Genomic DNA, 16,430 nt, shown 5'->3' with positions numbered 1-16,430 from the left:
TAACTTAGTTCAGTAAATATTTATTTTTCTATATCTTTCACACATTCTCATTCCAAACACATCTGAAGTGTGGCTTCCTATATGAATTTACATTTAACTAGCATTCCTTACAGACTTCTGCAATACGCTCTTACGGTTCTTGAACTAAGCATGTACATTATTTCACAGCTCCAATCCTCTGTACGTGCTATTTCTCTACCAAGATCCCTTCCGCTTAGTCTGTTTGCCAGCAATCTTCCTTCTCACCTTTCAAAACCTTGCCAAAGGTTAAGCGTCCCCAGACAGCCAAGGCGATGTTCACTATATTCTTTGTGTTCTCACGTGATCCAATTATACAAACTTTAATAAATACATACAATACATGATCCTATCATATAAACTTAACAAATCATTAATGAATGCTAAGATTAAGCACTGATAATATGTCAAGAATTACTACTCAATTCACAAAATAATCCTAACATACTTATTACTTTCATTTAAAAAACTGAAAAAGTAAAGTTCAGAAAGGAAAAGTAATTTGTCAAGGTAGATGGCAGAACTGCCCCACAATTCTAGGTTTATCTAAACAAGGGCCTCTAATTTGAACCAGTTCCTCATACTGACCTTTAAGTTTTATTGAGATATAATTCACATTCCATACAATTTATTTATATACAGTATAAAATTAAATGGTTTTTAGAATATTCAAAAACTGTACAACCATCACAATTATATTAACATTTAAACATAATTCTATATTATAATCTATAAGCAATGAGAATAAAGATTTCCAAGATTTAAAATTATTAATACATATGTACTACTACTAAAATACAAAAATATGTCTGTTCAAGAAAAACTGAGTTCTTTAGCAATTTCCTTAGTACATAATAGAAAAATAGAATGAATCAATTTCCATATTCAATGATTGTTTCAAATCACCTCTGAGAAAGTAACATAATAATGCTTTAGCTTTGGGCTATATAAAAACAAAGAAAATTCAGTCACAAAGATTCATTTAGAAGGACATTAAGTAGGAGGCAAATTTCATATTTTCACTCCCTTTACTGTTTTTATTACTATAAATTTTCTGTGTAAAAGACTAAAATCTTCAACACAGGGTATACTTAAGCTGCCATACTCATCATGTATAAAGTGTGACTCTAAACTGTTAGGAATGTTGTTTAGTTGCTAAATCCTGTCCAGCTCTTTTGTGACCCCATGGACTGGAGCCCACCAGGGTCCTCTGTCCACGGGATTTTCCAGGCAAGAATACTGAAGTCGGTTGCCATTTCCTTCTCCAAGGGATCCTCCCGACCCACGGATCAAAGCTGTATCTCCTGCTTGACAAGCAGATTCTTTACCTCTGAGCAAATGGATTAGTAAAGGCTGTCTTAAAATTTTAATAAAATGGCATCATTTTCATCCTACAGCTTGAGGTTCTACTTAAAATAAACTGAAATCCTTGACTGAATTTTTGATATATGCCATCAATTTTAAGAAAAAGCACTTCAAACTTTCTGGCATAAAAAAAACAGAAGACAGATAAGTCCTTTAATTATGCAAGCTGTTTTTCCAAACTTTCAAGTTATAACGAAATATTAAAGTATAAAATTCCACATATTATAGCTTTTTTTCTTTATACTCACCAACTTTAATAATTAGTATCTGTAAAGCACTATGCCAAGGACATATATGAATTATGTTACTTACATTTACAACAAACTACCACCACCATGAGGGGATTATTTATACTAACAACCCGAGAGGTAAGCACTTCATATTATTAGCCCCATTTTACAAATGAGAAAGAAGTAACTTTCCTTAGCCTCCACAGATAGAAAGTATAAACACTGCTGACTTTTCTTTTTCTTACCTGAACTAGGGAGACTTTTTTGAAGATTTCTTTTTATTGAGTAACAACAAAAAGAGAGCAACATTTTCTTCCAGATCACTAAGGTTCAGAAGTTCCATTTCAGAACTGTATCAGTTTGAAATATCATAAACTTTCACAGAAACGCTATTTTCTTTAACATGCAAATAGTTCACTAAAGGAGAAGAGCATTTTAAGCCAAGTACTTTAGTCCCTAAGGATCTAGCTGAAAAGCCAGACAAAGCCCTTGAACTTTATCAAGATAAATCCCTGGTATCCACTAATCACCAGAGAGGATCTCTGAGTGAGATAAGAGCAGGAATTTTGGCATGGGAATGAACACAAACACCTTGCCATCCACAAAGGCCCACAACCTGGCAGCCTATCAGCAAGGTTCCACTCATGGAGCTGTTACTCTAAACTTTCCAGCTATTGCTTGGAAGTTGATAATTCTTAAGATATGAGGAGAGTTGTGATTTCTGACACAGCATTCCAGAGATAAATACACGATCAGAGGGATGCTTTGAAATTCTCAAAGATACTCCTTTGGTCTAAAGCTGCATGAAAAGTTTTTCAAAAGGTGTCTCTTGCTTTGAAAAAGAGGGGGGGAAACCAGAGCAGTTTGCTTGCCATCAGACAATATGTTAAGTGCATACCAGACATGTAAGCTCCAAATAGCCTCCTGAAAAATAGTACTGCCAAATTCCCCTTTGTTTTGTATTTTAATAAATCTCTAAAATTGTATTCCCTTTGCAGTTTCCTGAATAGGTTCATAACCTACTCACTGAAGGTATCATGAAGGCACAAAAATTTTTTACACTATTTAAAAAGAAATAAATGCCAAAACACATGAAAATTGGGGAATTTATAACGAAACAACTTTGATTATATTAGAAATATACATTAAATATAAAAACCTACCCTCAAGTTTTTCTCATTATTTAGTCTAAGACAAATACAAATTTAAACAAGTTTATAAATACTGTCAATTTTTTCAAAAACCTAATCATTTACACCTCAAAATATAGTCACTGCACTTTGTCATATACTTTTTGAGACATACGGAAACATATATATGTTTGTTTTTTTTTTAAGACCATTAAAGCCCAAATTAAACTGTACTCTGCTTTTTCATTTAATAATATATCTTCAACATCATTTTACATCAATACATAGTGTTGTGCTTCTCTCTCTCTCATCAGTGGCTGCAGAGTATTTACCATATGCATAGGAAACAACACATGTAACCAGTTCTTCATTTGCAACCATGTTCGCATAGCACTGCCAAATGACAGGGTAGAGAGTCACTGGCTATGGCTCAAATCTCAGCTCCACCACTTATTAGCACAAGAGCTTAAGCTGCTTTTTTACATTCCCTATGCTTCAGTTTCTTCATCTGTAAAGTAAGAACAAAAACAGTATCTGTCTACCCACCTACCTGCCTATCTACAACAATGCACTTTAACACTTTAACAGGGTAAAAGCTCAACAGGTATTAGCTTAATTATGAAATTCCTCTTATAGGAAGAAAACATCTTGTACCTGCATACATCTGTATAAACTTCTAGAGATATAATTAAGTTTGCATATTTTAAACTTTAATTAACTGCCAATTTTCCCTCAAATAAACTGAACCACGATGCTCTCCACAATATACCCTCAATAAGACTACGCATAATCTTTTAAACTTCTAGATTTCTTCATGCTAAGTGCTACAGATCAATATATAGTCAATATCATTTCACACGAACACATATTGTTCTGCTTTTTTTCCGCTTTAATAGCCATATAGTATCACAATGTCATACAGGAAACTGAGACTCAGGAGGATGAGGTAATCTGTCCAAATCCACTAATAAGTAAGTAATCAAGCCAGAACTCACACACAGCTGTGTTTGATTTCCAGAAGCAATATATAACTCCTACAACCCTAATTAAAAAAAAAATAATAGGAAGAAAGGAATAAAAGGAAAAAAAAATCTGACTCTAGCAACCACTGTATCTACAACAACACATCATACATATACCAATATGCTATTTACCTGGAATTTAGACTATCAGTCTTACCATTCTAGGACACTTGATCTAAACTTTAGATGGAGGAAGAAGGAACAAGATGACAGAAGGTGATGACAAAAAGATTTTCCAATAAAATTATATATTCCCTGAGTTCAGCGCACCTTAATTATATAAATCATTTTAACCAGCTTGAATGTCTAATGTGCCAGCAAGTCTGAAGTAGAAAATCAAGAGATAAGATGAAATACAGAGAAGGCACAATGAAATAAACAACCAGACAGAAGGAAATTATGATGAAAATATGTCAAAAGAAAACAGAAGCCAACTGGAAGGAAATCCCACTGGCCAAATAAGAGACAATTTCAGTATCAAGATAAACACAACTGAACAGGATAATTCATTCTATAAAACAGGAAATCATAAGGCCATATATTGAATGTATTGAAATCATTTGATGAAGATGATAACAGTTTCACAGTACCTCTTCCCAAGGAGAAACCCAGAAAATACCATTTAAATAAACGATCTGAATGAATATCATCAGTAACAAGATAAAACTGTGTGCCACTAGACAGAACACAATAGGAAGAAACAGTGCCACTTCCGTGATACTACTCCCAAACACGCTTTAAATTGAACCGAATCTCGAGGAAACATTAGACAAACTAAACTGAGGGACACTCCACAAAACATTATGGACTCTCACCTCCTAAAGGGTCGAGGCTATTAAATTTAAGCAAAGACGAAGGAACTATTCTTCTAAAATGAAGGAGAATAAAGAGACACAACAAAATACAGTATACAATTCTGAATTCAATCCTTCTACTAAAAAGAGCATTGCTGAGAAAAATCAATGAAACTTGAAATGTGTTTGAAGATTTGAAGGGAGTATGATATCTATCTTAATTTCCTTATTGAGATGAATTTACTGTGTATAGCAGAAAAAAACACAATAAACTATTCAAAAAGGATGGAGTACTGTATCAATTTCCCCTCAACAGGTTCAGGAAAAGTAAAAGTTCTTTTAATTGGCAACTTTTCTATAAGGTAGAGCTTGTCAATATTGTAAAGTTTAAAAATAAAAGAATTCAATAACTCAAATATACGTCTTACAGAGAGAATTTCAGAAAATTTACCGTAAATTTAATATAAAGAAAAATCTCAAGTAAATTAGCCGAAGGTTTCTTAGAACAGAACCAACGAAATCAGCAATCTACAGTCAGCTCTCTCAAGCTGTCAAGACAGACACTTAGATGAATTCCTGAGTCTGCCAGAATTCACAGATTTCCACTTTCTCCACAAAGCCTGGCACATATTGACAGCAGGGGAGTGAAAGATAGCCATCTGGAAGAATAAGTGATTTCTAAGTTGCAACAAACAAAAGAAGAAAATTATTTAATATGCAACTTGCTCTAAACAGTCAGCAAAAACAAGGCTGGGAGCTGACTGTGACTCAGATCATGAACTCCTTATTGCCAAATTCAGACTTAAACTGAAGAAAGTAGGGAAAATCACTAGACCATTCAGGTATGATCTAAATCAAATGCCTTATGATTATACAATGGAAGTGAGAAATAGATTTAAGGAACTAGATCTGATAGAGTGCCTGATGAACTATGGACTGAAGTTTGTGACATCATACAGGAGACAGGGATCAAGACCATCCCCAAGAAAAAGAAATGCAAAAAGCAAAATGGCTATCTGGGGAGGCCTTACAAACAGCTGTGAAAAGAAGAAAAGCGAAAAGGAAAGGAGAAAAGGAAAGATATAAGCATCTGAATGCAGAGTTCCAAAGAATAGCAAGAAGAGATAAGAAAGCCTTCCTCAGCGATCAATGCAAAGAAATAGAGGAAAACAACAGAATGGGAAAGACTAGAGATCTCTTCAAGAAAATTAGAGATACCAAGGGAATATTTCATGCAAAGATGGGCTCAATAAAGGACAGAAATGGTATGGACCTAACAGAAGCAGAAGATATTAAGAAGAGGTGACAGGAATACATAGAAGAACTGTACAAAAAAGATCTTCATGACCAAGATAATCACGATGGTGTGATCATTCACCTAGAGCCAGATATCCTGGAATATAAAGTCAAGTGGGCCTTAGAAAGCATCACTACAAAGCTAGTGGAGGGGATGGAATTCTAGTTGAGCTATTTCAAATCCTGAAAGATGATGCTGTTAAAATGCTGCATTCAACATGCCAGCAAAGTTGGAAAATTCAGCAGTGGCCACAGGCCAACTTGAAAAAGTCAGTTTACATTCCAATCCAAAAGAAAAGCAATGCCAAAGAATGCTCAAACTACAGCACAATTGCACTCATCTCACAGGCTAGTAAAGTAATGCTCAAAATTCTCCAAGCCAGGCTTCAGCACTACGTGAACCGTGAACTTCCAGATGTTCAAGCTGGTTTTAGAAAAGGAACCAGAGGAACCAGAGATCAAATTGCCAACATCCGCTGGATGATCGAAAAAGCAAGAGAGTTCCAGAAAAACATCTATTTCTGCTTTATTGACTATACCAAAGCCTTTGACTGTGCGGATCACAATAAACTGTGGAAAATTCTGAAAGAGATGGGAATACCAGACCACCTGACCTGATTCTTGAGAAACCTATATGCAGGTCAGGAAGCAATAGTTAGAACTGGACATGGAACAACAGACTGGTTCAAAATAGGAAAGGGAGTACGTCAAGGCTGTATATTGTCAAACTGCTTATTTAACTTCTATGCAGAGTTCATCATGAGAAACATTGGGCTGGAAGAAGCACAAGCTGGAACCAAGATTGCCGGGAGAAATATCAATAAACTCAGATATGCAGATGACACCACCCTTATGGCAGAAAGTGAAGAGGAACTAAAAAGCCTCTTGATGAAAGTGAAAGTGGAGAGTGAAAAAGTTGGCTTAAAGCTCAACATTCAGAAAGGTAAGACCATGGCATCTGGTCCCATCACTTCATGGCAGACAGATGGGGAAACAGTGGAAACAGTGTCAGACTTTGTTTTTCTGGGCTCCAAAATCACTGCAGAAGGTGATTGCAGCCATGAAATGAAAAGACTCTTACTCCTTGGAAGGAAAGTTATGACCAACCTAGATAGCATATTCAAAAGCAGAGACATTACTTTGCCAACAAAGGTCTGTCTAGTCAAGGCTATGGTTTTACAGTAATCATGTATGGATTTGAGAGCTGGACTGTGAAGAAAGCTGAGCACTGAACAATTGATGCTTTTGAACTGTGGTATTGGAGAAGACTCTTGAGAGTCCCTTGAACTGCAAGGAGATCCAACCAGTCCATCCTAAAGGAGATCAGTCCTGGGTATTCACTGGAAGGACTGATGCTGAAGCTGAAACTCCAATACTCTGACCACCTCATGCAAAGAGTTGACTCATTGGAAAAGACTCTGATGCTGGGAGGGATTCGGGGCAGGAGAAGAAGGGGACAAGAGAGGATGAGATGGCTGGATGGCATCACCGACTTGATGGACGTGAATTTGGGTGAACTCTGGGAGTTGGTGATGGACAGGGAGGCATGGGGTCGCAAAGAGTCAGACATGACTGAGTGACTCAACTGAGCTGAACTGAATGTAATATTAACATTATTCTTAAACAATCTTAATGATTATGTTGATAATAGCATTGAAACATGTATTTTATCATATGTGAAACAGATTGCCAGTCCAGGTTCAATGCATGAGACAAGGTGCTCAGGGCCAGTGCAAGGGATGACCCTGAGGGGTGGGGTGGGGAGGGAGGTGGGAAGGGGCTTCAGGCTGGGGGACACATGTATACCCATGGCTGATTCATGTCAATGTATGGCAAAAACCACTAAAATATTGTAAAGTAATTAGCCTCCAATTAAAATAAATAAATTTAATTTTTAAAAAATGAAATGATATACAAACCCGTCAACAAAATATCATAATTTTTAAAAACTAGATTAAAACATCCCTTTTTAATGCTGAAGCTACAAAATTTAGCAAAGTTAAATTCCTGCTTAATCTTTAAACTCCATTATAATGCATGTATTTATAAGATGCTAAAACAAAAGGCTATTTTTTTTATTTTATTTTATTTTTTAACTTTACAATACTGTATTGGTTTTGCCATATATCGAAATGAATCCACCACAGATATACATGTGTTCCCCATCCTGAACCCTCCTCCCTCCTCCCTCCCCATACCATCCCTCTGGGTCGTCCCAGTGCACCAGCCCCAAGCATCCAGTATCGTGCATCGAACCTGGACTGGCAACTCATTTCATATATGATATTATACATATTTCAATGCCATTCTCCCAAATCATCCCACCCTCTCCCTCTCCCACAGAGTCCAAAAGACTGTTCTATACATCAGTGTCTCTTTTGCTGTCTTGTATACAGGGTTATTGTTACCATCTTTCTAAATTCCATATATATGCGTTAGTATACTGTATTGGTGTTTTCTTTCTGGCTTACTTCACTCTGTATAATAGGTTCCAGTTTCATCCACCTCATTAGAACTGATTCAAATGTATTCTTTTTAATGGCTGAGTAATACAAAAGATATTTATAGTACCTGTCAAAAGATCTGAACTGCACAGGTTGTTCAGCAGAGAGATCACCAAGAGCTCCAAGGCAGGCTGGTGGCAGAAGGGCAGGATCCACAGTGACTCCATCTGCTGGTATGTTTACTAAGCTTCGGAGAATGTCCTTCACGTTGACATTTTTTGAAACTGGAACTGATGGTGCAGCCTTGCTATCCGATTCATTCCCTCCATCACTTTTGGTTTCCTGAGATTTACTGACTTCTGAAGAAAGAGTGCACAGTGCCTCGTTGATGGCATCGGGACCGGCACCGACGCTCGGAGGCACTCCAGGAGCAGCCACGTCTGCGCCGCTGCCTAGCCCAGGAGCTGTTTCTCCCCCAGTGCCTGAGTTCCGCCTTGGAGCAGGTGATGTGCTTTCAGATTCCTCCACAGATGCTGGAGTTAATGGGCTTGATGCTGCTGGTGAGTCCTCTACATCTTACCCAGAAAAAGAAGAAAAGTAAAAATAAAAAAGATTTACAAATAATTTTAAAAAGGTACATTCACTCCTAATTGTTTTAGATTATGAAATATACAGCACGTTTTAAAAGGCTAAAACAAATTAATCTATAAAATGTACTGAGTAAATATACATATAGTGAAATAGTTTAATAAAATAGTAATAATAAATAAGGTTAGCAAAGTATCTGAGAAAACCCCAAACTGAATATGACATACCAATGGGTAGCAATACAGGATTGAAAGCCATTGGTCTACAAGAAAAAGTCCAAAATCCTTAGCGTATACTCAAGGTTCTTCAATAATATAAGTCTGCTAGGATGTAAACTTCATCAGGGTAGCGAATTTGTCTTCATTAACACTTCACCTCCAGCACCAGTGACCATGCCTGGGCCTCCAACAATGCCCGGCAAGTACTAGGTCCACCAGTAAGTATTTTCCAGATCACTATTCATCTCCAACTTCATCTCCTGCTACTCATGCCATAATACATACACAACACAAAATTGCTTACAATCTGCTGTATGGGCTTCTGTGCCTTATACACGGCATTTTTTGAGATAAGAGTCCCAAGACCTCTACCTCAGACATAGTTTCTACTAGAAAACATGTTACCAACCCTATATGGATGAATGATTCAATGAGCTTTAAAAGATAGTCCCACAAGGAACATCACCTTTTCTATTTGATTTTCATTCCCTCCAATCAGGTGTTGATTCCATTTCAACAAAAATGCTCCATCTTGCTAAATCCAATGGCAATTCTCGACCTAACAGCTCTTGACATAACAGGAACAACTGATTATTCCTTCCAGGCTGGTAACACTCTTCCAGCTTTTCACATACCTTATTGTGATTCCTTCTTTACTTCCTTCACTTTTTTTTCTCCCTTATTTCTTAACTTTGTGGAATTTAGTACTCAGTTCTTAATCCTTTTACTTTTTATATCAACATTTATATCGTTAATGGTCTCATTCACTCTCCAAGTATTAAATATCACTATTTCAATCAATCAATCAAATTTAGATTGTTGTATGTAACACTACTTTGCCAACAAAGGTCCGTCTAGTCAAGGCTATGGTTTTTCCTGTGATCATGTATGGATGTGACAGTTGGACTGTGAAGAAGGCTGAGCGCCGAAGAATTGATGCTTTTGAACTGTGGTGGTGGAGAAGTCTCTTGAGAGTCCCTTGGACTGCAAGGAGATCCAACTAGTCCACTCTAAAGGAGATCAGCCCTGGGATTTCTTTGGAAGGAATGACGCTAAAGCTGAAACTCCAGTACTTTGACCACCTCATGCAAAGAGCTGACTCATTGGAAAAGACTCTGATGCTGGGAGGGATTGGGGGCAGGAGGAGAAGGGGATGACAGAGGATGAGATGGCTGGATGGCATCACCGACTCAATGGTCATGACTGTGAGTGAACTCCGGGAGTGGGTGATGGACAGGGAGGCCTGGCGTGCTGCAATTCATGGGGTCGCAAAGAGTCAGACAAGACTGAGCGACTGAACTGAACTGAATGTAACTGCCTACTTTACATTTTTTTAATATGTCTAAAAGACATCGCAAACACAATATATCAAAAATTAAATTTCTTATCCTTGCCTGAGTATGTTTCACCTTCAGTCTGTCCAACTGCACATTATAATTATTCTTGACTACCTTCCATATTTCACATATGCATGCCTAATATTTTTAAATACTGCTTTCTCACCATCAGAATATATGCAAAATCTCACTGCTTCTCACTAGCCCTACAGTTACCACCCAGGTCAATACCCAAATCACCTCCTGCCTAGATTATTGCAAAATACTCCTAACTGGTTATGTTAGACTGTTACATTAATGGATCTCTAGGTCATGCCTCCTGGAATTCAACCCCTTGAGTAGTTCTTGAGTATGGACTAGGCCTGACTTCAGTTCAGTTCAGTTGAGTTGTTCAGTCATGTGTGACTCTTTGTGACCCCATGGACTGCAGCACGCCAAGCCTCCCTGTCCATCTCCAACTCCCGGAGTTTACTCAAACTAATGTCTATTGAGTTGGCCATCAAACCATCTCATCCTCTGTCATCCCCTTCTCCTGCCTTCAATCTTTCCCATAATCAGGGTCTTCTCCAATGAGTCAGTTCTTCGCATCAGGTGGCCAAAGTATTGAAGCTTCAATTTCAGCATCAGTCCTTCCAATGAATATTCCAAAATCTGAATATATATGAATATTCAGGACTGATTTTCTTTAGGATGGACTGGTTGGATCTCCTTGCAGTCCAAGGGATTCTCAAGAGTCTTCTCCAAAACCACAGTTCAAAAGCATCAATTCTTCGGCACTCAGCTTTCTTTATAGTCCAATTCTCACATCCTTACATGACTACTGGAAAAACCATAGCCTTGAGTAGATGGACATTTGCTGGCAAGGTAATGTCTCTGCTTGTTAATAAGCTGTCTAGGTTGGTCATAACTTTTCTTGCAAGGAGTAAGTGTTTTTTAATTTCATGGCTGCAGTCACCATCTGCAGTGATTTTGGAGCCAAAGAAAATAAAGTCTGTCACAGTTTCCATTGTTTCCCCTTCTATTTGCCATGAAGTGATGGGACCAGATACTATGATCTTAGCTTGCTGAATGTTGAGCTTTAAGCCAACTTTTTCACTCTCCTCTTTCACTTTCATCAAGAGGCTCTTTAGTCCTGCTTCACTTTCTGCCATAAGGGTGGTGTCATCTGCATATCTGAGATTATTGATATTTCTCCCAGCAATCTTGATTCCAGCTTGTGCTTCATCCAGTCCAGCATTTCTCATGATGTTCTCTGCATATAAGTTAAATAAGCAGGGTGATAATATACACCCTTGAAGTACTCCTTTCACTATCTGGAACCAGTCTGTTGCTCCACATCCAGTTCTAACTGTTGCTTCTTGACCTGCATACAGATCTCTCAGGAGTCAGGTCAGGTGGTCTGGTATTCCCATCTCTTGAAGAAATTCCCACAGCGCCTGACTTACTTACACCCATGTGGCAGAAGTGACAATGGGCCAGTTCAGTACCCAATCTTTAAGAAGATCTAAGAGTTTGTGCATTCTCAGAATTCCTGAACATCTCGGAAAGCAGTCTGGCTACCTTGCTGGTAAGATTATGTAGAGAGACCTCCATATAGGAGATAAAGGACCTCCAAACTAATGGAGTAAAACAAAGGAATTTAGCTGAGAGTAGCAAGGTCCCCTCCACACAACCCCAGCCTAGTCACTTTAGTCCATCAGCCCTAGCTCTTGGAGCTATTCTAGCTGAGGCGCTAGATAAATGAGTAGAAACGTTATCTCAGACTTTCCAACCCCAGAAACATCATTTGGAGCAGGAATTATTACCACTGTGCCTTATCTGAATCAAAGTCACGGAATCATGATAACAAGACTAAAATAGGTGGGAGTTTTCGCTTTGAGGTAATCTGTAACACAGTTCCATAACTGAAACTCCACTTTTTCTTGCCATACACGATGTAATCTTAACAAAATTCCACATTCTACTTTTTAATAACGTACATCAATTCTAACTCCTGTACTCAAAGCCCTCCAATAATTTCCCATTCTCCTTGGAGTGAAAATTCACACTCCCTTTCTCCTGGTTATTCCTGATATATTTCCCCACTCAATTTTTATTGTCTTAAGACTTAACCTCTTCTAAAATACTATGCAATTTGTTTCATTATATAAACTCATTTTCTACTTATTCTCCTGGAATACAAGCTCCATGAGGGCAGATTTTTTGCTTATGCTCATCAGTAATGAACAAGTACCTAAGAGGTACCAAATGAATACTGATTGGATAGAGAAATCTCCTCTGTTGGGGAGGAGCTACTCCTATATTAGCTGCTTCTCTAACTATACATCTATAACTGGCAGCTAATATTATACATAACGCCAATTATTACACTTATTTGTAAACAAATATATCTTATAAGAGAATATAAGTTATTCTTCACAACAAATGCTGAGTTAAAAATGTTTAATACTTTATTCGTAAACCATAACGTTTTCTCCCTTATTTTTTAATTAGATGACTCACTTAAAACAGCAATCACGTCTCAGGTGCAATTAACTACAGGGTCCTTAAAATACTTCGTTATTAATAAAACTAATTGCATGCTCTCATTAATGTATACACAAATGGATTTAAATTCCAGGATGAATATTTTAACTGCCGTAAGTAGGTAATGTTTTACTTGAATTTTGGATGCCAGATAATAAAATACAGAAACTTACCAGGGAGTGACAAATTTCCACATTCACTACCAGTTTCTCTAGACTGGCTATGCCTTTCATTCTGGGGTTCCAAAATGTCTCTGTACTTCGAGACCATAAGAACAGAGATAAAGTATACAACTGCCAAGGCTAAAAATTGTGCTTGTTTGCTATCCTCCTGGGGAGAAAATAAAAGGAGTTAACCATGCCACTACTAAGTAACACGTTCGAATCTTATTTTACAAGACAACATTCAAATACAAAACACATTCACGAATCTTTCGATATACATAGAAAATAGTAATGAATTCACCTGAGCAAAAATTGAACAAAGACTCTTGAAAAAATGCCTGTATATGTTAGTTTTATGCTTGTGAAACAGGAGAGAAACGCTGGCTCATTTTTTTTACATTAAGTAACTCAATCTGAAGAGATATGTCGTAATATACTTTATAAGATTAATCAAATAGCAACTATAATTATATATGAACCATTATTTTTACTTCCAACCATAAGAATTAAATTATGTTTTAAGAAAATCAGAATAACAGTTTTCCTAAAAGACAAATGTTTGAGATTATTAAAAGTGAGGTTATCAGAGACAGAACTAGATGCTAAAGAACTTTTCAAGAGTATTTCAAAGGAATATAGACAACCAAGTGACTAGGACTTAATATAGTGTCTGGAGAAAGAAAAGAACAAACCAGGCTGATCTCTAAAGAGGTTCAGGCTTCATCTCAGCTCTACAGATCACCTATACATATCAATGACCGCTTCACCTAATAAAATTCCCCATTTTCAAAGGAACATTGCACACATCATGAATTTTGATAAGTTTTCAAAATACATTTGAATCTAAAGGAAAAAGTCAAAATTTGTCCATCAAATTCTGAAACTCAAGTAGCAGATAAATTTAGGATAAACAAAACAAAGAACATGGTTGCCTAGGAGATAAATAAATGGAAACAACTGGTACAAATAATGCTTTAAAGTTACCAATTAATGATTATCAAAAGTTTTGGACACAATTTCAGAGAAAAATTAAATTTCAGAGTCTACTGAACATATCCACTTAACAGGATTATTAGATGTATTTATAATCTGACAAGAATCTTTGGTAGTTTTTAGGTTCATCTGTAACACCTTATTAGTCTTGATGGAAAAGATATGTTCATTTTTCCTTTCTTAATGTACCCTTTTCTCCAGAAACTCCTATGTTCTTCTGCCACATAATCCTACCATCTATTACAATAACTGCTACCAATGGTAACAACATTAACAATGTAGGCAAATAACTTGCTTGGGCTTCTTAATGTTTTATAAATTATTTCTACCTATCTAAATGTTCAAGCTGGTTTTAAAAAAGGCAGAGGAACCAGAGATCAAATTGCCAACATCCGCTGGATGATCGAAAAAGCAAGAGAGTTCCAGAAAAACATCTATTTCTGCTTTATTGACTATGCCAAAGCCTTTGACTGTGTGGATCACAATAAACTGTGGAAAATTCTGAAAGAGATGGGAATACCAGACCACCTGACCTGCCTCTTGAGAAATCTGTATGCAGGTCAGGAAGCAACAGTTAGAACTGGACATGAAACAAAAGACTGGTTCCAAATAGGAAAAGGAGTACGTCAAGGCTGTATATTGTCACCCTGCTTATTTAACTTATATGCAGAGTACATCATGAGAAACGCTTGGCTGTAGGAAGCACAAGCTGGAATCAAAATTGCCGGGAGAAACATTAATAACCTCAGATATGCAGATGACACCACCCTTATGGCAGAAAGTGAAGAGGAACAAAAAAGCCCCTTGATGAAAGTGAAAGAGGAGAGTGAAAAAGTTGGCTTAAAGCTCAGCATTCAGAAAATGAAGATCATGGCATATGATCCCATCACTTCATGGCAAATAGATGGGGAAACAGTGGAAACAGTGTCAGACTTTATTTTTTTGGGCTCCAAAATCACTGCAGATGGTGATTGCAGCCATGAAATTAAGACGCTTACTCCTTGGAAGGAAAGTGATGACCAACCTAGATAGCATATTGAAAAGCAGAAACATTACTTTTTCAACAAAGATCTGTCTAGTCTAGGCTATGGTTTTTCTAGTGGTCATGTATGGATGTGAGAGTTGGACTGTGAAGAAAGCTGAGCGCCAAAGAATTGATGGTTTTGAACTGTGGTGTTGGAGAAGACTCCTGAGAGTCCCTTGGACTGCAAGGAGATCCAACCAGTCCATTCTAAAGGAGATCAGTCCTGGGTGTTCATTGGAAGGACTGATGATGCAAAGAGTTGACTCATTGGAAAAGACTCTGATGCTGGGAAGGATTGGGGGCAGGAGAAGGGGACAACAGAGGATGAGATGGCTGCATGGCATCACCAACTCAATGCACGTGAGTTTGCGTGAACTCTGGGAGCTGGTAATGGACAGGGTGGCCTGGCGTGCTGTGATTCATGGGGTCGCAAAGAGTTGGACATGACTGAGTGAATGAACTGAACTGAACTGAAATCTTTATTTAGCCCATTAGCATGTTCAGTGTTTAGTAACTACAGTATGAAGTATACAGGGTATGCCTGATTTATGCCCAAATAAGAAATATCGCATAGATCCTTATGTTTAAGACCTAGCTCCCGAAACAAATTTGTTTTCAACTGTAGCTGTCATTTATTAAATACATACTGTGAGTCAGGCACTGTGCTACAGTCATTAACCCACATACATAAAATGAGGCCTACAGAAGTTAAGTAATTTACCTAAGGGCACACAGTGAATGCAAAAGCAAATCTGAACTCAGATTAGAGTGATTAAAAACCGTAGCTCTTAACCTCTAGGTAATGATTTATTTATATCCCTAATCTTAGGTAATTTCCTTTTTCTTCAAAGTTTGCTTATGCTAGAATAGGCTCTGGATGTAGCCTGGGAAATAAGCTCTTTTCTCTTTTCTAAAAGTCCTATAAGGTGACTATATCACTTTTCTAATTACCAAAAAAATTAAAGTTATTTGTTACTTTCAGAAATGACATGGTAGACATGGGAGACGCTCTAATTCTCTGTCCAAATATTGTGATATAATAAGAGGCAGAGTAACATGTATTGATTTCATTTTAAATGTTATAGGAAAGTCATCAGAAAAATTTTAATGCCAGACTTACTTCACTTATTGTAGATTTTTAAAATTCATTTTAGGAAATACAAAGTTATAGGGCAATAGACTCAATAACTACTCCAAGAGAATGGGGAGAGAAGGAAGCAGCAATATTTGGTTCCACAGTAGACCACAGGCAGTGGGTTTCGAAAAACACAAAGGTGATGC

The 16,430-nt window shown here is 37.2% G+C and overlaps 1 protein-coding gene across 10 annotated transcripts in view; it reads right to left on the bottom strand.

The window, feature by feature from the left end:
- The window catches only part of LRBA (LPS responsive beige-like anchor protein), a 758,928-nt gene that overhangs the window by 562,243 nt on the left and 180,255 nt on the right, over nucleotides 1–16,430 (bottom strand). For 8 of the 10 annotated variants that reach the window (XM_086346372.1, XM_086346374.1, XM_086346378.1 and 5 more), the window contains exons 28-29: nucleotides 13,142–13,298; nucleotides 8,427–8,874 (exon numbers count right to left, since the gene is read on the bottom strand). In XM_086346372.1, the coding sequence (XP_086202498.1) occupies nucleotides 8,427–8,874; nucleotides 13,142–13,298 (605 nt within the window). The remainder of the gene's footprint in view (nucleotides 1–8,426; nucleotides 8,875–13,141; nucleotides 13,299–16,430) is intronic. The other 2 variants (XM_086346373.1, XM_086346375.1) reach the window with 1 other exon arrangement.

Source organism: Bos grunniens, chromosome 17 (genome assembly GCF_055505025.1).
Source record: "Bos grunniens cultivar Pamir isolate PY7600 chromosome 17, Bosgru_T2T1.0, whole genome shotgun sequence".
NCBI lineage: Eukaryota > Metazoa > Chordata > Mammalia > Artiodactyla > Bovidae > Bos > Bos grunniens.
Note: the sequence above shows the minus strand (reverse complement) of the source record. Positions and strands in the feature narration are given on the sequence as shown.